This window comes from Labrus bergylta, chromosome 7, assembly GCF_963930695.1.
Source record: "Labrus bergylta chromosome 7, fLabBer1.1, whole genome shotgun sequence".
Classification (NCBI taxonomy): domain Eukaryota; kingdom Metazoa; phylum Chordata; class Actinopteri; order Labriformes; family Labridae; genus Labrus; species Labrus bergylta.
The window spans coordinates 911,079-937,823 of record NC_089201.1 but is presented as its reverse complement, the minus strand read 5'-3'; the positions used below and the strand labels follow the sequence as shown (position 1 = coordinate 937,823).

Sequence of the window (26,745 nt, the reverse complement as noted above, 5' to 3'; positions counted from 1 at the left end):
CACCCACTCACTTCCTGTATAATATTGCAATGTGAACAACAATATAAAACATGATGTTTACAACATAATGAACATTTAGTTTCTTGGCTTTTTTGTCTTACAAACATTCATAAAGTAATTGAAATTGATCAGAAAATCTAATTTTGCAAAAATAATTGTAAAACAGGGTGTTTTTTTTTTTTGTGTACCTGTGCATGTGTCACATTGGATAACCTGAAAGCTTTACAGCTGTAGGTCTTATCAGCCAGCTACCAAATAATTTGACATTTTTCTTGTCCTGCAAACCTTAAACAACAAATACTTTTCACATTTTGTAATAATATCAGTGATTCAAAAGTAGGTACAGTGATTAATAACAATGAAAGACATGTTTAACCTTTGAAGAGAAACGTAGTGATGAATATTTAAATACTGACAGCTATAGCAGGAGTCAGGAACACAGACACCATAATTTCAGCATGTAAATTATTGTTACACAGGGATACCTTCCTTTAAAAACCTTTTGTTTACTAGCATCTTTTTGTCTCGTGGTCATGAATGAACACAGATGCGTTGCAGTTTGAATGCTTTATTTCCTGTATGTACGCATACTGCAGTTAAGTAGCAAGAACTAAAGGCAAACTAGAAAGGACTACAAAATACAACACATGGACCAATACATTTACAAAACATTCAAAATGTTACAAAATGGGCTGTATTGGTCCTTCCATTGTTGTTCTTCAATTTGGATCTTTGTACAAATTGTCAAGATACGATGTAACCATCACTTTGAACAATTTACAAGTGCCAGGGAGAGACTTCCAGAGCCAACTTCAAAATCGACAAACTGTCAGCAATCTGTCTCCACCAACACACCAGGAGCAGACTTCCACCCCACCTGGGAGTCTGAACTCCATCTTCCTGTCCCACTCAGGGATAAAAAGGAATCAAATGAAAGTAGCAGGCAGCTTTTTTCTTCTTCAATCATCTACCATTCAGCCTCTGAAAGCAAAAAACAAAACTCAGAAGAAAACAGGATTTGTGTGGGGGGAAAGCAAACCAAGGACTTTGGTAGTGAGTGAAAATATGTCTGTACATGTCATAATACATTTTATTTGACATGTGCATCGCTCTCCCCTTATCTATGCTCCCGTTCTCCCTTTGTTCCAATATTTACAACAAAGCATCAAAAAAAGTATATTAAACAGTATGTCTCAATCCATTCTCTCCGTTTCAATTCAGCCCAAAAGGGAACAACAAAAATCTAACTCCTCAGATCCATGAGCAGTAGTCCTTTGATCCACATCTCGAATGACTGTGGGTGCCAGTTTATCCAGTGCCAACAGTACAGTGGGAGAGGTGTGTGTGTGCATGAGAGGTGGGGGGGAGTGGGTCAAGGCCGTGGCATCTCTCCCAAGGGCTACAAGCTGGCTGGTACACAGGCTAGCTGGCACCGGTGCCCTCCATCACCTGCTGGGCCTGCTTCTGTCCCATGCAGCACTGGGCCACTGACTGGAACAGCCTGAGGAGGGAGGTGACAGATATCACATTACAGTCTGTTAAGGAAGTAAAGCTGACCTTAATACAAATTGTCACTAAAACAACAAAACATGACCTTCTTTTAGTAGTAGTAGTAGTAGCAGAATTTTCACACAATAACAGAGCCTGTACTGTAAGTCACACAAGAAACTTACTTTTCAATCTCGGGGGCACAGTGCACAAAGTCATGGCTCCAGAACTTGAAGGCAGGATTCTTTATCAGCTCGATGAAGGTGATGAGGAGACCCCATGGGTGAGGCCTGTTCACTATCAGCCTCTCCAGCAGAACCCTGGAGGAAGAACAGGAAGCTTTTAACTGACAGTACCTTTAGTTAACTTCAAAACTTGGGGATGAGGGTTTGAAATGAACACCCTCAAAGCAGACTCCGTCTCACCTGGTGATCTGCTCCTGGATGGCCTCAGTGTTGGCCTCCGCAAACAGATACAGCATGGTGCAGCTGAAGTAGTGAGTGTGGCTGTTGGGGTAGCGCAGCTGATTGGCGATTGCGTTCAAGAACAGGTAACGCCCTGAAATGACACAACAGGAACATGATCCGAGTGCTACACATTTTAGAAATATTTGACCTCAGTACAAGGAACACTTAAAAATAAGCTATTTTCACTACTACTACAAACTACTTTCTGTTTGCTTACCCTCAGTGTCCAGGTCCACAGCTAGGTTCTGGAAGATGTCCATGTGTGCAGAGTGGGTGATGGTGCTCATGGAGGGGGTGCTGCCCTTATTATGAATGTGAGCAATTGCCTGTGTGCCAACATACAACACTAGAGCATTGATCAGCTGGATGTTGTAACGGTTTCCTGGCTCATTAGACACCTAAGAAACAATGAAAAGAAAAAAAAACCTCATTTACTTTCTGGACACTACAACTGCTACTAGTTTGTAAGAGGACACGGCTCCTACCTGCAAGTTGCTACGCAGCTCAGACAAGAAAGTGACAGGGGATCGAGTCTTCAGATACGAGTCCAGGTCTTTCTTGAACTGGGAGGGCATGACGCCTGTGAAGTTGGTGAGGATACGGGGTGCAATGTTGATCTCACTCAGCATGTCCACCTGCAGCCGGGGAGTTAAAAATAACACATTTATGAGATGTTGTATGTCTTCCAAAGAAAATTTGAATAATACTCTGCAGACTGTGTTGAATCAAAACAGTGAAATTTTAAACACACAGATTCTGCTGACATCTCTGTTGTTGAGATGTCATCTCACGGGTGCTTCAAACTGTGAGTGAGCTTGTGTGTCTTTGTTTTGTTTACCTTGAGATTGGGTGTGAAAGGGTCGGGGAGCCTCATGTTGCGTGGAAAGGCACTGAGGATGAGGTTGCGGAGCTGAATGCAGTTGGGTGGGATAACATCACAGAAGCCGTAATGATAGTCACACAGGAACTCTGGGAAGTCATGCAGCAGGACCAGGAGCACTCGCAGTGTGCCCTAAAAAGCCAAGAAGAATTATTATTTTGAATCCAAACGCTTGAAAAAATCCAAAAACATTAATAGAGGAAAGAAACAGCTGATACTATGCTAACAAAGCATAAGGTCTGATGCCACCCAAGTAGCACTATCAATGAACATCTACATAAAAAAGGATCAGACTGTGTTGGAATCTAATTAACTCACTCAGTTTGGTAATAGCAGAACAAAGACTACTTAGAATTCTATAGCCAAAGTGGATGAAGAGGCACACTAATTAAGAAAATTAAGTAAAATAAGACGGCACCTTGTAGAGGATTTGCATAGGTTTGTTGAGCTCTACATTCCTCAGAAATGGGGCCAGGTATTTGAAGAGATCAATCAGCAGCTGTGCATACATGGGCCAACCCTTCAAGACAACATCCATGAATTAGAGCACACTCCAAAGCCCCAAAATGTATAATAAAGAAAGCAACATTTACATAAAACAGAACTACACAAAATGGTACTTGGACTACATGCAAATTATAAAGTCTTGTTTTAATGTAAATTACCTTCTGCTGGGGTGTGTGTGCAAGCATCCTGGCGATGAAGATTCGATGGGAGATGAGTTCCAGCCAGGCGTACACAAAGCCAGGTGCTTTGGTGGGTCTCAGGATGTGGAAGGTATTGCTGCAGATATAAAAAAAAAAAACAGTGAGTCCAAACAACAGTGCAGCATTCCTTTAAATACAGAACCATTGAACAGGTATGTGATTGGCATCAGACACAAAAGCCGCATTAACATATGAATACATGGAGGTCTTACCAGAAAGCTGTGAGTGTCTGGAAGTTAATGGTCTCCAGGACATGTTCAGGAGCGTTGAGCTCCAGCAGCAGCATGATGAAAATGCGATGGTAGGGCAGCTGTTGGAATTCTGTCTGACGGACATCGTGGTCCTGGATCAACACCCCAACTACAATACCCAGCACCTACAAAAACAATTTGAGATCAATTATAATCTGATAAAGAAACAATCGTAGGTTAAGAGCAAATATTTACTGAGGAGATTAGCATTTCTACTCTCTGCAGCTGTTGAAACTTTACAAATAAATGGAAAGAACAAACAGGCTTTGCAGTGACCAATTCAACATTCTAATTGACTGCAAATTACTTTATTTTTAAAATAAATCCACTTTCAAAAGTCTGAAAGTCCTCAAAGCAAATCCCTAATTTATGTGGCATTCTTATTTCATTTTAAACCCAGTCACCCTTCATTTAGTTTTACAGATGATGAAATCTAAACTTTCTTTTAGACTGACATGCTACTGTACCTTGTTGAGGAGGTTAATTTTTGTCACTGTGTTTGTGGCCTCTCCTGAATGTTTGACCAGCAGGGCTATCAGCCTAACAAAGGCATCCAGGTTGTGGTAACACTTGGCTCTGATGATGGCTGCACTGGCTGCTGGGTTGTGCTGCTGCTCAGCTTGTGCCCGATAGCTGATCTCCACACACATTTCTGTGCACAGCCGGAAGAACCTTGTGATCAGGTCATCTGTCTTCAGGATTCCCTGCTGGTGCATCTGGAGGACAAAGAAAGGATAACAAGAGGAAAAAATGAGAAACAATAGTCAAAAGAGATTTATGATCATTTGTATTTGATTACGATAAACGCACGTTTACCTGGCCAACAAATGCAGAGAAAGCTTTGGTGCTGTCCCTGCCAGCTGCAGCTGAGTGATACAGGTTGACCCATTCCCTGAGGAGGTACTCTGCCTTCTCCCTCAGGCCTGGAGGATCATCATACTCTGAAGCCTGGGAAATTCCAGAGTGCATCATGAAGTTGGGTCCGCCGTGGGCCCGGTCAATCATGGCCTCATAGTTGGAGCGAACAACATCCATCAGTTGGGGAAGCCTGGGGAGGACAATTAATACATTAAGGCAAATTCTCTATCAAAATGTGCAGATATTTGTAAATCACCACAATCTGACAACATATGTTTAAAAACACAAACCCAGTCAAGGTGTAGTTCTATAATTAACCTAAACTGTTAACTTCACTGCCTAATTTGTTGTTGTACTGACTTTGAATGAATCCAGCATGTCCAGCATTTACTTTTAGTCAATGGGTAAATAAAAGAGATAAAACATAAAAAGCTAGTTTTGATATTGCAGTTATTTACCCCTCAGGTGCATTTGCTCTGGAGTGTGCACAGGTCCTCATTAAGGTCTCAATTGTGTGGAAGAGGTCAGCCTCTGTGACATGGCTCACACTGCGTTCATCCACCAGCAGCAGCTTCACCAACTGCATGGCAAAAGCAACGGCCATGTAGTGCAGTCCATTTTCCATCGACTAGAAGAAAACAGACACTCATTAGCTTGTTATGGTACTCTTTTTTTTTTTGTTTTGTTTTTTAAACGAATGCTGTAAACCTACTATTGATAATATTAAAAAAAAAAAAATTACTGCTGAAGGATTCAGCCCTAACCCAAACAATAATGCAATATAAAAACAAAAAAGTAAATGATTAAGAGAGAAAATGTGTACCTGTGCCAGGTGTAGGTCATACTGCTGCATGTTCACAAGATGGTTCCTGATCAGAAGCTCAACTGCTTCTACGTTGTATTTGTACTCGTCACGGCATTCAATCAGACACCTGAGAACAAACAGCAAAACAAATGTGTTAACCTTTACATCATAACAATGCAGGGGACATTTATCTTCAATGACTCTAATCAAAGAATTGTTTGATTACATTAATTTACTCAAACATGGAAGGATAAACAATGGTCTGATATCAAATATGTCCTCACCTGGTGATCTGCTTATTGCACCACTGTGGTCCATAGGCACGTCCATCCTGTAGAGCTTTAAGGACAAGCAGGTGGCACTCCCTGTAGCGGAGCAGTAAGTCAGCATCAGCCCCACTAGTAGCATCGAGAAGACCTTCTACAGCCTGTGATATAAAGAAACCAGTACAGGTCAGCATTGTTTGATCCTCAACAGTACGTCTCCCGCATTTTGATTTTCTTTAGACATTCCTTAATCTGTACGAGTAAACGCCCTACCTTCTGCAGCAGGCCAAGTGCAGCAATGCCATCTCTGGAGTTTCTGGCCAAGACCACAGCTTCCAGCAGGCTGCGCAGAGCCTGTGTCAGGGGGTTCATAGCAAGAGCTGGAGGGATGGCATGAAGATGCTGCTCCAAGTCTGCCATGCATTTATCATAGATCTGAGCCACGTCGTCTGTGGCCCATGCCTGTTGCTGTAAACACAACACATAAAGAGCAACACAATTAAGTTCTGTGGGTTCAAAACTGCAACCCAACCCCTTTCAGTTCCCTGACTTAAACAAAATGTAACTTTGCTGAGTTCAATTTCTTTTAGCTAAAAAAGAAAAGACATCTCACCTTCATGGGCTGAGCCAAGAAGCCAGTGGGTTGGGAGAGATCATTGCTGGGTAAGAAACCTGGAACATTCCTTGCAAACTCCTCATATACTGCCAGTTGTTTAGGGTCCACTCCTCCCACCTGTATCACACAAACACACAAGAAAACACGTGCAGTGAAATAGCGTTAACGTAAAGTAAAACAGCATTGAATTGTTATAGATTCAGTAACTAAGGGAACAGAATATTATGACAATATCTCAAGCTGTCAACAGAAATAGATAAGCCTTTTAATAGAACACATGTTCAGTGATCTTACCTTGAGTCTGATCTGCTCAGGCATACGCTCAGCCTGGTAAGTCAGAACAACGGGATCACAATAGCGGCGTCCCTCTTGACGTGCATGCTTCCTCAGCTCAAACTCCTGGAAGAGAGGAGACCCCTTCAAGAAATTAATACGTGCTTCTCAGTAGTGTAGAAATACATTTTACAAGAACACCAAAAAAAAAACAGATAATCATACAAGTCATTTATTAAGCCCCACACATCTTAGCAGAGCAGTCTACCTCAATATATATTGTTTACAACTTTGATCTGAAGTCAATAAGGCAATGTGTTTTCTAAGTTCCCAATCAAGAGCAACTTGCATGATGATGTGGTAGTTATTCCTTGTAGTTAACACCAGAACTTCTTTTTGACTACATTAGTTGGACAGAGTCTCAGGTCTGCCATCAGTTAAGAATATCACTAGTGATTTGAATGCCAAGACACTGCACATTTCATTAACCAGAAATACATTCATATTTTCTGCTGTTGAGTTTGTTTTCTTAAGGAGTCTCACCGTGGCAAGTCTCTTGTCCATTTCAGGACCAGCCTTCTCCACGGCTGTTTTCTGAATAAAGCAGCATGCCAGTTCACAGTTATCTTGGGCAACCCTGGCTGCAGCCTCCTCCATCATTTCCCTCTGTTGGGGTGTTGGTGCCTAAGGGGGAAAAAAACGCCTTAAGTTGAAGAAGCAGAAACTGTACAAAATGTGTGAAAGAAAAGTCAAATGATGCATGGTCTCTATAATTTACAGATGATAAGCCAAAGTATTCATCTTACCCTTAGTGCAGCAGCGAAGCTGTTTTTGAGGTTGGTGGCAATGCTCATGAGCAGGGGCTCCCTGCAGGTGATCATGGCCATGCCGGCAGTCAGGTTTCTCATCATATGGTGGGCAGCCACACGCATGCGGGACTCCTCAGAATCCAGAGCAAAGTCCTTCCTGATGATCTGCTCACAGGTTGTCATAGCAATTTTGATAGAGCGGTCAACTACTGGGTGCACCAGCTCCTGGACAGCTCGCTCTACTGACTGCCGTACGCACTGCTTCAACTGAGGATGGGCCTGGAGCAGAGGGATCTGAACATGGGGAAGCACAAGCCAAAAACAACAGAGGAAAAGACAGATTAGCAAAAAGACTTAATATTTAGAGGAGAATGTGCTTGTGTCTTGTAAGTTAGAAAAATACACCTCTGTGTGTTTTTCAGCTCAATGATACTTACATTGACATTAATATTGATGTGTGGCGCAAGGCCTGCCAAGGCATACACATTAATGTCGTGGTAGCTGAACTGGGGGGTGGGGGGCCCTGTGGTTGTGCAAGTGGTTGTGGTGGCAGCTGGGGTTGATGGAGGAGCTGCAAATGGAACAAAGTCTCCTGTTGATCACAAAACACTAATTTAATTAATATCACAAGAAAAGGCAAATCTTTTACACAACATGAACAGAGAACTTACAAGCAACAAAAATAAAAAAAACTCTTAGCTTCTTTAAAGTTTTAAACTGAAGCAAGCATACAGGCAACAAAAACGTAAACGTAAAACTGGGCTTTTAGCATCAAAGTTTAAAACCAAAAAAGGGTATAAAAACACAAAAACAAGCACTAACAAGCAAAACACAAAAATAAAAAACTAAATGACAAAACAGAAATAGGTGATAAGCTCAGTTACTATTATAATAATCGCCAAAGCATTTTCAGATACTGATAGCTTACTTTATTTTTTAAGATGTATTTTTTGGCCTTTTGTGCCTTTAATGCAGAGAATGGACAGTGGATCGGGATAGAAATCAGGGAGAGAGAGAGAGTAGGGAAGGACATGCGGGAAAGGAGCCACAGGTTGGATTTGAACCTGGGACGGCCGCTTGGAGGACCACAGCCTCCATACATGTACACGCACCAACCACTGCGCCACCAGCGCCTCAGATATTGTTATGTTAACATGATCCAACTTCTGACTTAGCCTAACAGACAAGCAGTTTGCTAATTGGCAGTTAATATTTGTATTTAATCATTTGGGAGGGTGAGTCCTTAACTCTTTTTTAGCTCATGCTTTACAGCATTTCAATATACAGTAATTTATAAAACAGCACACAATGCAAGCAAAAAAAGGGGCATCCACCTGTGGTAGAAACCGGCAACATCTCTTCTGGAGGCTTTGTCTCCTTCTTTGGTGCAGACAGCTGCTCCTCCAGACTCTTCAGCTTCTCCTTGTCCTTCAGCAAGGTCCCTGGCTTCAGGTCATTGATGTCCAGAGACAAGTTCTTGCACAGAACTTCAATCTCAAACTTCAGGTTAAGCTGCAGTAAACAGAAATAATGTCAGTAATGATTTAGCTTTTTTTAAATAACATTTTATTGTAGCTATCGTTTTACATTTACTTGTATGCTAGCAGAAAGATGCAACATTAATATAGAGGGCTAAAATGTTTGCAAGAATGGTTACCATCAGGGTCCGAAATTAACTTTTTGACTCACCGGCCAAGGTGGCAGGTGGATGAAAAAATTCACCGGCCAAACATATTTTTTTACTGGCCAAAATAACAAATTTCATGTTTGTGTCCTATACACATCTGCTACACTATATTTAATTGAGAAGGCATTATGTTTTGTTTAATCAATAATACATTTAAGTCACAGATTTGATCGATTCCATGTCATCTGATCAGGAAATTGAGAAATTGAAAAAAATATAAATTTGCTGGCCTTTATTTTTCTTATGTCTTATGTCTTATTTGTAGGCAGTAGTTCCACCCCCCCCCCCCTGCATTACAGACTAAAAACAAAAATCCATCAGAGAAAAAAAAAATATTAATACTCAAAACAAGTTTAATCCTGATTTAGCTTTGACAATATTAGACACTTAATATAATCAGCCTGCTCATTAGTGGACATGTGTTTATCTCAGACTGCTCCTGCTGCACATGATGGAAGGGAAAAGTGGAGCGTGCATTTAGCGTCCCCTAGGATATCTAAAGTGTTTGTAACACAGCGCTGTTTCACAGAGTCTGTGTGGAGATGTTCACACACTTATTACGATGCTATCGCTAAGTTAACTGCAGACACGGAGAGAGTGAACGGAGAAAAGTCGACCGCAGTGTTCTCGTGCTTCAGCACTAGAAGTAAACAGGTGCGCGTGGTGGCTGGCGCTCCGGTGTGTGCGTGCTTTTGCGCTGCAGTGTATGTTGGTGTGTCTCAGCGTGCCCCGCGATGCTCACAGACAGTCATGACAGCAGAGAGAGGAGCAGGGAAAAGTAGCTGCAGCTAGGCTACATCAAACGCAATGAATACTTATAGCATAGTTTCTATGACTTTTTGATAAAACATTTACCCGCACTGTGGCGGATAGCCCTCTGACAAGTACTCGCAAAATGGAAAATCTACCTGCATTTGGCGATTGGCGGGTGTTAATTTCGGACCCTGGTTACCATGCATGGCAGGGTATTTGGAAATTATGAAATGTCACAGAGTTCTGTACAATAATCTGATGTTAAATGCATTGGCAGACAATGGTTGATGTAGCTTGGTCACAGATAGCAAGTTCAGATTTAGACCTTTTTGCATCATTTATTTTCTTAAATATGATTTGGATGGACTGAATTTCCAAAACCTACGCGTGTTAGTGGCTACTAATGAGGGAAAAAAGGCTACCTTGAGGTCATGTTCTTGATGAAGTTCAGCAAGAACATTCATGATGGCCATGGTCCAGGGATTCTGGGGCCTGAAAACCTACAAAATCAGACACAAACACACAAGTCAAGGTTAAGTCAAAAAGATTGAAAACATTGAAGGGTATACTTTTGTGCAAGACAGTTTATTTCTGTGCTTAAACAATTCTAATAATTGAATAAGAAATGTTACTTATGCAGAGGTATGGTGTATTGTTAATGCTATTGAGCTCATTACTACACTCGTGTTACTCACCATGCTGCGAAGACTGGATTCCAAAACCTTGGCAACAAAGGGAACCACATACAGCAGCTCCTGCTGGCCTTTCAAATAGGCTTCCAATAGTAGAGATTTCACTTCAAGATCCTGAAAGAATATAAAGAATATTTTAGCCAACTGAAGCCGATAGAGGACTCACTACTTAACAAGTGGTGTTTTCCCACATACACAAAACTCCTGGAAATTTCCCGAAAATTTGGGGATGAGCTGCATGTATGAAAGTAAACAGACATTTTTAGTTTTTTCTCCCTTTACCTAAACTATATCCTGCCAGGCCCCCAACACTTCCATGTGAAGTCAGGTTGAGCAAATGTGTCAACAGTCAGTAATATTGTGCAAAGTTTCCAAAGAGCGAGGCTGATGAATCTTTACATCACAACCTGTGAGGGACCAGTGTGATCTTCATGCACGTTATTAAGCAGATTCATTATGTTTTTAACTTGCAAGTATGTCCTTTACCACTTATTCACTGATACTGTGAATACGTCCGATTAAACATGGCATTGATATGAAAATAAAAACAAAAATGTCAACTGTAAGCACTTTGTTAGTGGTTTTTACATAACGTCCTGCCTCCTAAGACTGTCTGTCCTGCCCCCTTAATCTGTCAAAAAGGGAAAATCTCAAACTGAGAAGTGTGTATGTGGACAGGCAACTCTTGGAAGATTTCAGGGGAAGCCTGTCCTGCATGTGTAAAAATACTAAAACACAACCAAAACCCTATTTAGGATCTCTTACTGTATAAAGAATGGGTTTGTTTTTGGCCAGTGTAATCATGCCCAACCAGTGGCCCAGGTTCTTCAGCAGGGAGCGATCAGAGAAATTGGCAGCCGCCTTGTCAGAGGTCAAGAGAACCTGAAAGAAAGAAATAGATGGAATGGGAGAGTCAGTATTTGAGAAATTATGACAGATCTTCAGCAGGACTGAACTTGGATTATTAGCAGGCAAAACACCTGTTTTACCTTGATATTCCTGTAGGTCTCATTGAGGACCATCTTTACAAACTCAGGGTTCTTAAGAGTATCCAGAAAGTTGGAATAGAGGCTGTGGAAGTTGGGCTCAATACTGACACGCTTCATCACCAGATACTGAGACACCCAGGGCATAAACTCCTCCTTCACTGTCTCTTTCAACTCCTCAACCTGAAAAATAGACAAATATGCATTAAGAATTCTTTGGTTGTTGTGATTTGCGATATAGCTATGTTTTGTCCATTTCACTTTACCTTCTGTGTCATGTTTGACTGAGAAAGATTGTTGAAGATAAAAGCAATCTTCTCCTGGACATTTTCTGGAGGCTCTACAATCCTTTCTGTTTGGTCCGTAGCCACCAGCAAGGTATCAATGTTGGTTGTGTTGATAGAGGGCTGCAGGTATGAACAACAATAACCTTTCAAAAACTTGGCTTTAAATACAGAAGATAATATTTTCATGCAAAATCACTGAAAAAATAGAAAACACTGACAATGCACATATCATGAAATGATGGCATCAAATAAAGGCAAACTCACAGGTACATCCTTCTTGAAGGTGCTGGGTGTTGGTCTTGTAATGGTGGTGGTCTTTGCCACTGTTGTTGTAGTTGTTGCAGTGGTGACTAAGGTGCTGGGCTGACCTGGCTGCGGGGGTTTGGGTCCACCCGGTTGTGACTGAGCTTGTACATGTGCCAGTGCCAGACTGCCAGGGGTGGTGATGGAGCCTTGCATCTTCACCGGGGGGTCCCGTGACTGTTGGCCATACTCGATATACTGCACACACAGGATATTGGAAGGTACAGAGCGAGAGATTTAATTTTTTACTCTGAATAAAGGAACCATTTTCTTTAGTGGAAGATGGGACAAAATAGAATAAAAAGTGTCAGGCAAAAATAAATTAAGGAAACCTGATTACCTCTTGTAAATGGTGGGGGAATTGCAAGAAGTGGGCAATTGAAGCCAGATGTTGACAATATTGAGGGTAGTCCTTTAGTCTAAACGTATAATCAACATGTTAACAAAAAACAAAAACACAGCTCAACAAATACAATTTTTACAAAAGGAAACAATGTAGTACCTGTTCTTAAACCTATCTAGGGCTGCAATTCCAAAATAATACATTTTGGATCCGTAGGGTTTTCTTAAGGCTTCAAGAACATATCGGAGGGCCAAACCGAGGGCCATGTAGGTCACAAGACCCTTCTCAATAATGCCACCAAAAAGGCAGGCAGTGATGTGCAGCTCCTTGTCTGGGTACTGGGGGAAGAATCGGTACTCCTCAAACAAGTTCCGCAGCATGCAGTTGAAAACCTCTCGTTCCCGCTTGATAGTTGAATCCTTGAACCTCTGCAGCATCTCCAGTACCTGGCACGACAGATAGATCCATGTGAGACCGTTTAACTCAAGAAGCAGCAACATTATCACCCAATAATATAAATATATAAATTATATTATATAATAATTAATGCCAGCCAATAACTCTGAGAGCAAGTGAAAGTTTTAAAAAGTTTGTGCTTTTGTGAGGAAAATCAATAAAGTGAGTACATACTTCATCCACAGACATAGTTGGGTGAGGTGGGTGGTTGTAGATGCGCTGGAAATAACTGTTTGCTTCATCATCTATCTCCTTGCTAAAGTGCTGGTTAGCCTCCGGCCACACCTGAGAAAGGTCAGCTGGAAGAGAGGAAGAGCAAAAAGACAAACCCAACTGTCATTTACTTACTCCAACACTGGTGGAGCATGAGCCCAGTTTTTAACAAGTAGGTGAAACTCATTTAACAGGTAGGACATCAAAAAGCATTCTAACTAATCATGTCAGGTTAGACCCCTTTTTGAAGCTTTAAAGTATACAAATGATCCTAAAGTGGGGCTGTCAGCATAAGCAGACAAGGAATGGATGACTGATCTGTATTTCCTCAATTATACATTATTTTTATTTATTGTAAGACACGTACTACCAAAGATGGCAAGTCTGATAGTAGCATGTCAGCGTGTTTACCAATGGTAAAAAATGCTCTACTTTTTTTTAAAGACAAGCTTAACTTTCATAAATTGAAGCATCTGTGAGCACACAGATGTTTGAAATAAATGTGTCAATCGCGACAATATCTCTTCTTCTGCAGAGGAAATACAGTGCTGAACAGCGCAGGGCGGGGCTCTCAGTTGCACCAATACCACCACCACCACCTATAGGCCTTCATCTTACTCTGCTGAAAGGTAGGTGGGTTCAGGCCCGGTGTGCTCATCTTCCTGGTACCAAATGGATCGGTATTCACTGTTGGTATTCCCAGACCAGAACCCAGACCAGAGCCGATGCCAGAGCCGATGCCTGAGCCGATGCCTGAGCCAATGCCTGAGCCAATCCCTGAGCCAATGCCTGAGCCAATGCCTGAGCCAATGCCTGAGCCCAAGGGACCTGGAAGCAACAGAAAACTCCAGTTATTTAATTCTCAGCCTACGTAAGCCTAAACTACTATCCTTTTTCTTTTACAGAATATTGCTTTTACAAATTGTTAATCTGATGGGGTTTTCCCCAGAATTCTACATATGACATACTGTATGTTTATACATGTTAACTGATGCTATGCCATACTTTTCTTAGGTTAACTGCGTGCATATTTAATTTAAGTAACAAGGTCAACACAATACATTTGTCTGCACCCATTTCACATGGAATCCAAAAAGACTGAACTAAAACACTGTATAATGAAATAATGAATAAATAATGAAATGTCATAGTACCAGAGTCCATGCCAGGGAGCTGCGAGGACAGGCTGCCTATGCCCCCAAATGGTGTGCTGGGGTTGGGGTTTGAAAGTGGTGGGAAAGCTTTTGCTGGGGATTGGGGATTACTAAAAGCTGAACTCAGTGAGGTTGGGAAACCCTGCATGCTTTGAGTGTGGGAGGTGGCTGTGCCCCCAAGGTTTAAAGAACCCATGCCTGATAGAGGGTCCATCTAGAGAATCACAAGAGATTGAGAGACAACAAGAGAATTACAACTGCGGAGACAGTCAGTACTACAAATTTGAGGTTTGTTGAAGCCACATATACATGATGTTGAAGAAGAGACAATAAAGTTATATTAATATACATGTAATTATGTAACATTTGCCTGTAGAGACAGGACATGGCTTTCATGTTTATTACCTGTACAGGAGAGATGGCATCTAGGCTGCTGGTGCTGGGGGCGCGTCCTTTCGGCATTACCCCAGGTGGTGGCTGCCGGGCTTTATTCATTACATTGCTGCAGTTGGCAACCATGGTCAGGATAGTCTCTGACACCTCCTGGGATACGCTCCTAAGGAAAGAGTGAGTATAACTTAGAGTTTAGATATAGATTAAACAATGAAGGGCCGTGAAAGTGATGAGAGTCAAAATGACTAAAGCTGCATAAATGTCTTGGTTTTTTTGAGAGGGAGAAAGAGGGGTTGACAAATAATACAGTGACAGGGATTAAACTTCTCACCCTGCGCAGGACTGCAGGCAGGCTAGCATGGTGGCTAAGGTCTCCGGGGGGAGTTGGGCGCTTTTAGGCTGGTCCTTGTCTGGGGCCAAACCCCCCATAATGGATGGACAGCGCCTCTTCAGGAATGTCACACATGCCTGGATAAAAGGTTCCTGACACAACACAAAATGTATTGTGAAACAAAATACAGGGCAGTATGCTTAAAAATTAAATGACATATTTTTTTCAAATAACTGAGTGCACATCAGAGTCAGTACTTACTCCATGCTCTCTGATTTTGTCAGTCAGCCATTTATCAAGTTTGAGGTATTCACGGCGAGAGGCAAGTGCAGCAAGGTCAATAACAAAGGCAAATGGAGTACCATTCAGCAGCATCGATAGAGACTGAAAGAAAAACAAACAGAACATCCTGACATCATCGACATAATATTATATCTTTATTAAGACAAAGATTACACATTAGGGTATATGGCTCTACATCCTCTAATTTGGCTTGTTTTAACTAAATGTTCACTGAAACAAATAAGTCACAAAAAAGTGTATGTATACATTATTTATGAAGGGTGTCATGTAATCCAACAGTATAATGTAATTATTCTACTTTGCTTAAAAGGAGATAATTAGTGCATTATGTCAAACCTTCAGGTCTTGGGCCACATCAAGGATGCGAGAAAGTTTGGCCTGGTCATACTGCTCCCCTCTCATGTACCACTCAGCCATTGAATGCATAATTAACTGACGAATGGAGGGAGACTGTCCCTGAAAAAAACAACCACCAGTTAGTATTTTTTTTTTAATGCAAGGTTTAAAAATTTTTATTTTAAAGATAATCATGACCCTTTAGCATTAACAATAACAGTTTGTAACACCAACCTGTCCGTGCCAGGCATAGTGCAGGATAATAGCAGAGTTAGGATGGTTGCCCAGAAAGATGGGCATTAGGGTTGAGATGAGCTCATGGCGCAGTGTGTGCCAGGAGGTGGAGATCTGCAGCAATGCTAGCACCAACATATCCGGACAGTGCTTGATTGGAAATCCAAAAAGCTGTTTCACTTGCTCATACTGACCCACCTCAGACAGCCTGAGCAAGCTCTCAACAAGGTCCAGACTTTTCCTGTAGGAAAAAAATAATAATAATGAAGATAAAAACAATTAACCACTCAGCTTTGATCTAAGGAATGCATGCTTGAAATCCAGAGCTTACCAGGTGAAGAACAAAGTAAAGAGAACCGTTTTAATAGAAACCCTCAATATTTCAAAACATAACCATCCAAGTAGGAAAATCTACAGCTACACCCTTAAAGATGTCAAGAAAAAAGCTACATACCAGGTTGCAATCTCCCTATTGTCATCCTCTGGTGGGGCCTTAAGGATGTCAATAGCCACAGTGTGGCAAGGAAAGTCAGCAAAGCAGAACACTTCTGGACTCATCAGGGAGTGCTGAATGAATGACAGCTGAAAACAGAAACATTCAACATTCATGTTTTTAAAATGGATTTACATGGCTCAGCCTTAAAGTGTACAGTGTGAATTGATATTAGTTAATTACCTGTCCCTCAGCGTGTTTCCATGGTCGATAGATGAGATCGACAGGGAAAACCTCCATACCCAACCCCCTCTGAATGCCATACACCACCATATGCAGACCTTTACTGTCCCGGATTATAAAGCCTGGGTGGTCGAGTTCGTAGGTCACCTCTTTGAAGTTCAAGTTTGGATTCTAGGGAACACAAAAATACAAAACTGAAAATCTAATAGCTTTTTTAACTAAGCTGGGGAATAAAAAAAAGTTTCTGCTACTTCTAATGTCAGGTTACTGAAAGACTTTGTTGTGTTTTAACTTGTGTGCTGGGTCGGAATTTGACAAAATTAATTAGACAGTGACAGCTTCAAATAGTGGGTGCATGTGCCTACAGTACTCTGCAGTGAATGTAACTGCACTTAGTTTTTACAATGCATTTTCTTCAAATATCACTGTGCTGAAAATAATAAACAACAGATTTTTATTCGAGGTGAAACGAAGGTTTCCTTACCACTTCTTTCACGACGTCAATGAGAACTTCAACGTTCCATGTGTGTGCCTGTGAACCATCGTTCTTATCTTTACCGTCACTCCAGATACCACTGCCTGGAGCAGAGATGGACTAGAACAGAGAACAGAAAAAATTCAAATGTTAAACACTCCGGGTCAAAATGTTAAGAAAATAGAAGAAAGCAAACTTTAAACATAATTGTCGTAAAACATGGACCTAAGGTCAAAAATCATCTTCATCCATTTTGGAATTTTATACACACAACATCTGTTAAGTCAAAGAGCGTGTAAACCTGCTGTTAGAGAGCTCGTAAAAAATGGACTTAAGGTTGTCAAATTTTCTATACATTTTAGACAGAGAGCATTAATTTTTTTGTTAATTAAAAAACCTCAATCTCTCAATAGCTGGGTGCATATGAGTTGTGATTTTTGCATTGGAATCAAAACAGGTGTCAATATTGCTTGATTTTTACTAGTATTGTATCAAAGTTTAAAATTGTTATTGTGACGACCCTACATTGACAACCAATTCACATTAGGTGTGTCTGCGTGAATAGAAAAGAAGAATCACTTGTTTTTCCCCTCTATGAGCCATATAGCATTAAACACACTTAAGACAAATACAGAATATAAAAAATAAAATAAAAACTCACCTGTAGTGGGATCCCATCAGTTAGGCCGGAGTGTGTACGAGCCATCATGCCTAGAACCCTGGCTACCTGGCTGGCTGTCACCTCTCTCACCCCATACTGGATGATTATGTTTCTGCACTCATCCAGACTGAAGAGATAAATCACAGAAACAGTTTAGTGTTGCTGACTGTGAGTAAAGTAAAATATGCAGCAACTGGACAGACTTATGCCTTGCTTTTAGCTTGATGAATTTGGCTTTTTTTCCTATTTCAAAACATCTTCCATCCTGAGACCAGATTTGTCCATCATGAGAGCCTTAAAAAAAATGAATGTCTTTCAAACAAAATAACTCACTTTGCACAGAAGCCGTAACCAACTTCTTGCATGAATTCTGCAAGAGAACTCTCCATCATGGTCTTAGCTAACTCCCCCGAGTCTGGCAGAATCCTATCCATGAGAATGTCCCGTTTTTCAGGGTACAGCAGTGGTGCGAGCACCACAGGGCAGCGCTCCTGGGGGAAATCTGCATCACGACACACAATCAAACAATGTCAGTTTCTATTATGACAAAGCCATGTACTGCTGGTAAGTATATGCTAATGATAAGCCAGATGGTTTCACCAGATTCGCGCTGAATCCCCTACCTCGACAAAGTGTCTTGAGGAAGGCGTCAATCTGCTCTTGGCCAACCCCACTGGCCCCTTTCTGGCCAAACAGTAGATGGGACAGCAGTAGGTGCAAGACCTCTATGGCAATGTCTTGGAAGCCACCTTCCTGATTTCCTCCAAGATCCGCGTCAACGTATGACCGCAGGAGGTCTGGAAGTTTCTGCTTGATGAACTGTGCAGCTGAGCGAGAGTACAACATTTGTTTAAGGACGCACAAGTTATATGTACTTCAAACCACTACAGTAGTTGGTGGTACTGTATGTATTGCACCTACATTTCTACTCTTTTATCAACACCCCACAATGTGTAACTACTTCAGTTTGTAATCTTTTTTTTTTTTTTACAGGTGCATGGCTATGGGGATTCTAAACAGCCACCGTTATTTCCTGGGTTATGGTCAACAAGTTTATTTGTTTGACTTTAAAAAGACTGTTACTTGTTTTTATTGCAAGAAAAAAAAATTCAACTGATTGCAAAATTACAATCATGTGGAAAAAAAAAATCAGGCCTCTTTGGAGTAAAAAATGTTTAACTGGATCATAAAGATTTTTAACAAAGTTTAATGAAATTCACAGCACTTACAAGTGAGTGACAAACTGTGCAACATTATTGGTAAAAAGATATTTCTATAAAACTAAAGCAGAATATTTTTTTAATTAATTATTATACTTTTACCAATAGTATATTAACTACTTTTACCGTGTTTTCTTAAGGTTTATATGTAAAACTAGAACTCACCAAAACCTCGAAGGTCTGCGTTGCTGGAGTTGAGTAATGCAAGGCCAAATATCACCTGGGAAATAAAATGATAAAAAAATTAAAAATACATGCATTCAAGGTATTGCCCATTTCAGTGTCCTATTGTTTAACTCTTAAGGGAGTTATACTACAAAGCAAGATTTTCAGTTATCAAGGTAACTTCAGGGTTACCTCTGGCTTTTAGGTACTATAAAGATGGTTCACTTTTTATTGCAGTACATCACCTTGGTTACTTATGCTTCAACACATGTCCTGCTTTAACACGGCCTCTTCCGGAGAAGATATGAAAACAACCTTTATAAAACACCACCTAGTGACCAATCAGATTTATTGATTACATACAGCTGTGAGATGAAGGTGAGAGGTCAAGAGGGAGACAGACTGATAAACACGTTGTCTATCTCATATTATTAAGGCGTTGCAGTTATCAACCTAAAACAGTGACGAAACAGAGCACTGAAGCCTACTACTTTACGCACTTATAAGAATTAAATTAGAGTACTTACAGCTTTCAATTATGTTTTCATATTCATATTATCATGCCCCATACAAATCTCTATGATGTCGAGGCTAGAGCCAAAATATCAACTTTTAAACTGTGAGAAATCCAATCATGAGAAAATAATTAATGTGAAGAAAACAGGGTTTTATTTTCTATGCACTAATGATGTTAAAGTGAAATTATAAGCCTTAATTGATGCATTAAGACAGTCAGTGATTTCTTTTCTGCCAGTTTTTACTGCATTTGTCGCCGCAGTATGTGTTGTTGTTAGTCTTAACTAAGTGTTTAAAGATAGTCGGTAGCAAATTCCTTGCAGCTTTTAAACAACATTCAAATTGGGCCCCTCCTCCTGGACTCACGGCCACCACAAGCACACGTCCTCTGCAGCATTAGTGTGAACATTTATAGCTTCTACCTACACTGCAAGCTACCTGAGAACATTACATTTGCTGTAATGGAATTCCGATAATTTAGCAAGCTAGCACAAGTTACCAGCCAGTGTTTTGCACCTGCCTGTCCAACAGAAAGTAGGAAAACTCTGCACCCGCTGGTGAAAGCCAACCCAAAGTTCACCCACATTTTGAAACAAGCTATATCCCTGCTATGTCCGCATCCACAATTTTCTCCACTTTGAATGTCATCTAAATCACTGAATCCACTCCTAAACTCACCTGTATGCTGCAATTGACTGAAGGGAAACACATCCATTCCTACACAGAAACACCCTGACTCAAATAAAATCTCAAAATACAGGAAGAGGACAGGGTCTCAGCAGACACAGTCTCCACCTCATATGTATGTAGGCCCATAAGTGAAGACTGAACACCATTTATTTTGTACGAGTCTATATTTCATTTTTTTTTTTTTAGGAAAAAACTACTGACTAAGTTTGTAAAATCTTCACATTTTTACCATCTCAGAGTTCGCTCTGAGTTTGTAAAATATGACGATCTGATGGTGGCAGACTTATTCATAAACGTGATAGGTAATATGAAGCCAACACTACTCCATTCAAGTGAATGCACTCAAAGAAATTCTGGGTTAACTTACAAGGTTGATAACCAGCTTTGTATGACTGTTTCACGGGATCTAATTGGTTAGGGTTTGTGAAGCTGATATCCAAAAAATACCCTGGGACCTGGGTATGTTGAACTTGCCTTGTAGTATAATCCCCCAGGTAAATTGTTTGCTATTGTTAATTACCTAAACACATTGTATAATAGGCTTACCTCTTGGACCTTGCTGAGTTTTAGAACTTTACTCAGTTGAGTGAAAAGATGGGCCGATGGCTTCAAACTCTGAAAGACAGTGTAAAAGTTAGACACCTGCATAAAACTAAAATATGTTTTGAACAATGCCTGCACACTTATTATGTAGTAGTAAATATTTATTTCGGTCCATAACCACAAAGCATAGAACATACACGAACAATAAAAAAAATAAACCATGGCCGAAAAGGTGTAGGATACGTCTACTGAAAGCCATTGCAATGCTGTAGAGTTGTCACATTAAAAGGTATTTGTATTTTGCTTTTTGCAACCAATTACTCTGGGTGTGCTTTGCACCTATATTTCTTGTTTGCTCTTAGTACAAATAATTATTCTATCAATGAAGGCTGTCATACATTAAGGATACTTTAGAAATTATGGAACCTACTCCTTACCTTCTGGTAATGCAGGGGATTGTCAACGGCGTAACACAGAGTAGAGATAAAGTTTGGCTTGGATATCAGCGACACACACTCCTGGATCAAAAACTGTGTCTTAGGCAAGTTGACAAGCAAAATGTACCGAGAAAAAGAGAGAAAAGAAAACAGAGGCAGATGAAGAACAAGATATGACTGCAAGTTTACAATAACTATCAAAATTAATCATTAGCTTAATTTGAATTTCTACATAAAAAAATCTACCAATTTAGAATGTGGGGCAAAAATTTGGCAACCCAGGTACATATATCCTTTAAAATAAAGCTTACATATTCTCTTCAGGGTATTTTACAAAGAAATTGTAGGAAAAAAAACTCCATGTACAAAAAGTCTGGGAACTCTTTGGCATTATCTCTGTTACGCATGAACACATGCTTGGTGGCTGTGAAGCAATGGCGACACAACAAAAATGGAAGAGTATTTAAGTGGAAATTGGTTGGAAAAATAATCATCCATCTCACTCTTTAAAAAAAACTCTGAAGAAACACAAGGAAAGATGAAGGTTTTATAAGGGCTACCAAAGTCCCAAGTCTTTGTTTTCCCAGACTACCTCTAAGCTTGAGGTGTTCTGCCAGGAGGATTGAAATTCAGAAGCCAAACTTAAAAGACTATTTGCTGACTGCATGAAACTTTTGGAAAGCAACAAATTGCCAAAGGACGACTCCAAAAGTACTAGCTAGACAGGGTTCCCTAACTTTTACACAGGGCTTTTCCCGTATTACAAATTATAATGAAAGTAACTGCACTTGGTAAGTTTAGCTTTTTCCCACTTCAATATTTAATAAAAAATTATTTCTAAGCAGTGATGGGAAAATGTGTGAATACCATTGTATATTAAGTTAAGAGATAACGTTTAGAAAATACATGTCTCCAAATGTTGCAGTTTCAGAAACATTTTCAAGTAAGGGAAGAAAACATTTGGCATCACGGTAAACTATGATGATAAGACTTGTGGAGTTGGCATACAATAAACTGCACTAAATGTTATTGTGATGAACTCTAAATGATCAGTATCCAAAGTGGTACATGCATTGCAGAGCAGAGAACATAGTTGTGTGCACCCTGTGTTTAAAAGGACAATCTCTGTTTGGTTTAAACACTAGGCCTGTGTCAGAGAGAAAAGCCTGTCTGATTAGTCCAGCTCTAACACTGACAACTTCCAAAAATTGAATCAGCTGGCCTTTGCAAGTCGTGTTCTTCTATACAATCGTACAACTTTAATGAACTGCCTTTTTTTTTTTCTTTACTTGACTATGTTTTAGTAAATGTAGAAATTTGTCATGCACCATTATCAGGGCTCAGGAAATCAAGGAGTAAATGTCCAAATGTAGAGACTTCATTGTACTCACTGTTACCCCAATACTTTGTCACAAAATGAGAGGAAAATGTGTCACCTAAGGGGAAAAACTAAAAAAAAAAAAAAAAAAAAAACTTTTGCAGACACTCGCAAAGTATCACAAACGCAGACTTCTAGTTTCTACATACATATTTTATTAGCAAATTGAAAAATTTCTTGCAGGCCTACAGAAGTGGTAGTAAGGGAGGGCGGTTTTACCATCTAGGCATAGATTGTTGTAAGTCCCTTGTTATGGCCTGGGATGTTTTTCAGATTAAATTATAACCTATAATCATATAACTTAAAAATGTAATATTTCGGAATGTTAAATGATAGAAAATGTCATTTATGTGGAGATACAATGAGAGTAACAAATGTTAATGAGTAAATCTTACCATTTAATTTGATAAGACATTATTTTTATTATTTTTAGAAGTCCATTAAATGTCTCATTCCATAGTCAGTGAACATTTCACACATGTAAAGAGGAGATGTGAAACTAACACTTCTGGTTTATTGTAGTGGAACATAGTTCTTATCAGACTAAATGACTTCCTGGTAAATGTTTATGGCAGATTTTTTTAACGGTTCCTTCCAGTGCTGCAGTTAAATCAATGTAAAACAGTTTTACCGTAAAGTCTAAGTTATTAATTTAGAGAAATAGTTATGAAAAAAAATTACACTTTTATCAACTGAGGAATTGACCTACAGGTCCTGTCTTGTTTGGACGATACACTATATATGTACACTGAATATTTTCTTACTGTATCTCCCCAGTTCATATTAACTACAGCAGACTGCTGTGTTGTTAACCAAGGGCATGTGATAACAGAAAAAAGTTGTTGACTGCAACAAAAACCTGTTTAATACCAGTTAATATCTAGAGCTTAACTGTTGTTTTCCGGTAAGCCATACTTGTATATGTACTAGAATGTTTTCATGAGTTTTCTGCTGCCTTGCTTTGTCCTTACCCTGATAAATGGAAAACTTGTAAAAAGCTCAGTGAAGATAACTTCTAGAAAGAGCAGGCCAAATTATGTTCAGTTGTTGTAAAGACATTAATAGTTAACTTAAATAAACCTACAGTTCAACATGTTTTTGATCAAAAATTACCTGGTGAAAGTCCTTGCCACTGCTTTTACCATCGCCACTGAAATCCACATGGGAGAAGAGACAGCGTAGTAGATGCCTGTCTGCCTCAGGGCCGTGACGATTTACAATCTAGGAGAGCACACAGAAATCATCAGACCACACAGATCAAAGGATACATTGGAAGACACTCTGCATAACTTTTTGACTGATTTTAAGAGTTTATTTGATGTCTATGTAACCACTTACATGCTGTATTTCTTGCTGGCTGGCTCGGTAATTTTTCTTTGTTAAATTGTCCACCAGATAGCTGATTTGAGACAAAGCCAGCGAGAGCGAGTCAAGATTCATTGCTGGTTGGGGCGGAAGCAGGCGGCCGAGCACGGCGCAAAATCACCATTATTCCCCTTTAGTCACTTCAGTGATAGGTTACTTCTGCTCCCCCCCCCCCAAAAGGTGCTTAATATGTTGGGCTTCCAAATTAGTTATCCAGTCGGGGGCTACTGGTGCTCAGTAGGGTCCTTCAGTTTAAAATCAAGATCAGCATCTGTAATTAAAGGACAAAAGTTCATAATTATTTCCAAATCATTTAATTTGTTATACAAGAAAACAAAAGACAGAAATGTAGTTACAATTATAAAATCAATTCATTCAATCAACTAAAAAGTGTGTATCTTTATGAAATACGCTAAACATTGAGTTCAGTAATTTTACAGAACACATGCAATCCATTGACAACAGAAATATTGTGACTGGCTTAAGGCCTACAAGAATAACAGACCTAAAAGGTGCAGTGAAATAAATAGTTTGATTCGGTGTCTGTACATGTAACTGCTAATAAGATCCCAATGTGCACTCAATATGTGATGAGGTTTAGTACTCTATCTTAACACTGTGAAGTTATTATATAAAGTTGGCGTGCCAGTAGTTTGCACTAGGCCTCGATCGTATCCTATCAAGTGGCACACAAATGCAAAGCTATTTATGTTATTCAAAGACAAAGCAAACTCCAACGTTTACAATAGAAAACAAATAAAACTAACTTCATCAACAAATAACACTTTACGTAGCATTAAGAGCACCCAGCGAATAATCTTGTAAAAAGAGACATTTAGAGACCGTAAAACAAAGAGCAGGCTAATGTTAGCGTTAGCAACTCTTCACAGTCCGAGTGCTAACTAACTGTACGGTAGCGGGATAACAATGTTATCAGAAATGATAAAGATATGTGATAAGTAAGTGATTATTTCGAACCAAATTTGGTCCCCTTCTCGTGTTTTAACGTAGACAACGTAGCGCCGTTAGCTAACCATCACCATGACGGTGATAAACACTTGGTGGTGGGGGAAGTTTAAGACGCGAGACAATATTTTAACTGGATTCATTCAGCGTTTACAATCACTGTTAACTCTTCAAAGTCAAATATTCTCATACCACGTGGCGTTATTTAAACTGTACTTCACTCATTAACCCGGTAACTGTGGTTAACATCTACCGTTTACCTTTGAGTAATGTCAGTAACTGTCCCTGTAGGCTAACGGGCTAATGCTACTGAATTAGCATTAACGTGAAGCTAACATTAGCAACATGAGCCTGTTTCAAGCTGCAGTGTATGAATAGACTAAGTCAAATTGCACTTTTGTTTACTAAATTTAGTACTTCAAATAAGTATTTTAAGTATCTTGCCGATCATTACGTCCATAAAACGGCCGTAAATTGCCTACTTGCGAGCTCCTAGGCCGAGTATTTTCTCGATCGTGTGAGCTAGCGTTAGCACTAACCTTGTTAGCGTTAGCTCGGTGGCACGGAGTTATCTATGGAATCACATGAACGCGTTTTCAAATTGCTAGTTCTTGAAGAGATTAGTTACCGTTACATTGATGGAATACAAATTGTGTGTCTAGCGACACGTGTTCTTGTTAAGTTAAACGGGATTCCTCCGGTTATAAATAAAGGAATAGTTAGTCTTTTGGTGTGGGTATTATGACAGCTGTATTCCAGTAAATAGACCGCACCGCGCTTGAGGCTAACGCTCAGACTCCGTGCAAATACCGTTTCTTGCGCGTTATATTAACTATATTGCAAAGGGTAGTTTACCAAAACCATTTTAAATCTCACCGTACTTCCAAGAAAGTAATTCAGGTGTTCATCCCTTCTGGTTTTCTCACAACAAACTTGACGAAATGGAAGAATCTCTATGCCTCCAGTTCAGTTTGATTTTCAAAATAAAATGGCGACTGTCACCACCGCGGCGCGCTCACGGTTTGAGACGAGTGCGTGAGCCTGTCCGCGCGACACAAACGAAAGGTGCTCGCCTGCTGACACCTGGCGTGTGCAGGCTGCCTTTCACTCAGGTGAGATCTGAACTGTATTTAATCAACCTATTTGTTTCTTCTAAGTAAGTCCCTTTGTTACGAGGTCAAAGAAAAAACGGATCAATGACAAAACTTTTTTTTTTCTATGATCAAGGCACTTGCGTCAAAAATGTGGTTGAGCACTGCACAGTGGCTATTTATTGGGGCTTAAGGATACCATAGGTCAAATAGAGAGGAAATTATCTTGATTAGAAATGAAAAAGAACAACTTGTTATATAGTTATTATAACTTACCAAATGATTTGCTTCATCAAAGGATAATAACTGATTGGGTTAAGTTACAATGCATATGATGGTCCCCAAGTAAAAAAAAAAGGCACTCAAATTTGTATTTGATAAAAAATTGCCACACATCTTCAGTCTCTTATCACAGAAATGAAAAGCAAATTAGTAATATTCCATGTCATAAAAAGCTAATGATTGTTAAGATGAAGACGACACCACAAACATCTCCTTTGGTGCTAAACACTATCTGTCCTGGTTCTCCACCTTGAGGCCGCAGTCCAAGGAATCCTCAGACAGAGTGTCTAGTACAGGATTGATAAACCCTTCAAATTCATTGTCTGGATGGTCCTCTGGATTGGTGCTGACAAAATCATTTTCCCACTCTAGTGCATTTGAATCCTCAG

The 26,745-nt window shown here is 40.0% G+C and overlaps 2 protein-coding genes across 9 annotated transcripts in view; one reads left to right on the top strand and one right to left on the bottom strand.

The window, feature by feature from the left end:
* Nucleotides 1-552: 552 nt before the first annotated feature.
* On the bottom strand, nucleotides 553-25,997 carry cnot1 (CCR4-NOT transcription complex, subunit 1). Of its 7 annotated transcripts, none has more exons than XM_029278582.2 (49): nucleotides 25,860-25,997; nucleotides 23,991-24,288; nucleotides 23,766-23,873; nucleotides 21,275-21,373; nucleotides 20,841-20,909; nucleotides 19,089-19,143; nucleotides 18,327-18,530; nucleotides 18,037-18,205; nucleotides 17,704-17,830; nucleotides 17,052-17,162; nucleotides 16,568-16,738; nucleotides 16,346-16,473; nucleotides 15,892-16,132; nucleotides 15,658-15,777; nucleotides 15,280-15,402; nucleotides 15,019-15,170; nucleotides 14,700-14,850; nucleotides 14,295-14,508; nucleotides 13,759-13,968; nucleotides 13,102-13,226; nucleotides 12,631-12,917; nucleotides 12,469-12,547; nucleotides 12,090-12,326; nucleotides 11,805-11,945; nucleotides 11,542-11,721; nucleotides 11,318-11,434; nucleotides 10,556-10,666; nucleotides 10,283-10,360; nucleotides 8,755-8,932; nucleotides 7,858-8,012; nucleotides 7,418-7,714; nucleotides 7,155-7,295; nucleotides 6,633-6,755; nucleotides 6,336-6,455; nucleotides 5,996-6,190; nucleotides 5,741-5,883; nucleotides 5,475-5,583; nucleotides 5,110-5,279; nucleotides 4,610-4,841; nucleotides 4,261-4,509; nucleotides 3,755-3,918; nucleotides 3,501-3,618; nucleotides 3,254-3,355; nucleotides 2,794-2,967; nucleotides 2,441-2,590; nucleotides 2,173-2,353; nucleotides 1,914-2,046; nucleotides 1,674-1,808; nucleotides 553-1,501 (listed from the first exon to the last, which is right to left on the bottom strand). In XM_029278582.2, the coding sequence occupies exons 2-49, from the start codon at nucleotides 24,090-24,092 to the stop codon at nucleotides 1,423-1,425; spliced, it is 7,257 nt and encodes a 2,418-aa protein (XP_029134415.1). In that variant the 5' UTR covers nucleotides 24,093-24,288; nucleotides 25,860-25,997; the 3' UTR covers nucleotides 553-1,422. The 7 variants fall into 7 exon arrangements, with proteins under 7 accessions (XP_029134415.1, XP_020496165.1, XP_065812503.1 ...); XM_020640509.3 differs by having other exon boundaries at nucleotides 6,633-6,737; XM_065956431.1 differs by having other exon boundaries at nucleotides 12,090-12,336; nucleotides 12,470-12,547.
* The window catches only part of si:ch211-216l23.2 (uncharacterized protein LOC565061 homolog), a 16,282-nt gene continuing 15,461 nt past the window's right edge, over nucleotides 25,925-26,745 (top strand). For both annotated transcript variants that reach the window (XM_029278583.2, XM_020640502.3), the window contains exon 1: nucleotides 25,925-26,095. In XM_029278583.2, the coding sequence (XP_029134416.1) occupies nucleotides 25,925-26,095 (171 nt within the window). The remainder of the gene's footprint in view (nucleotides 26,096-26,745) is intronic.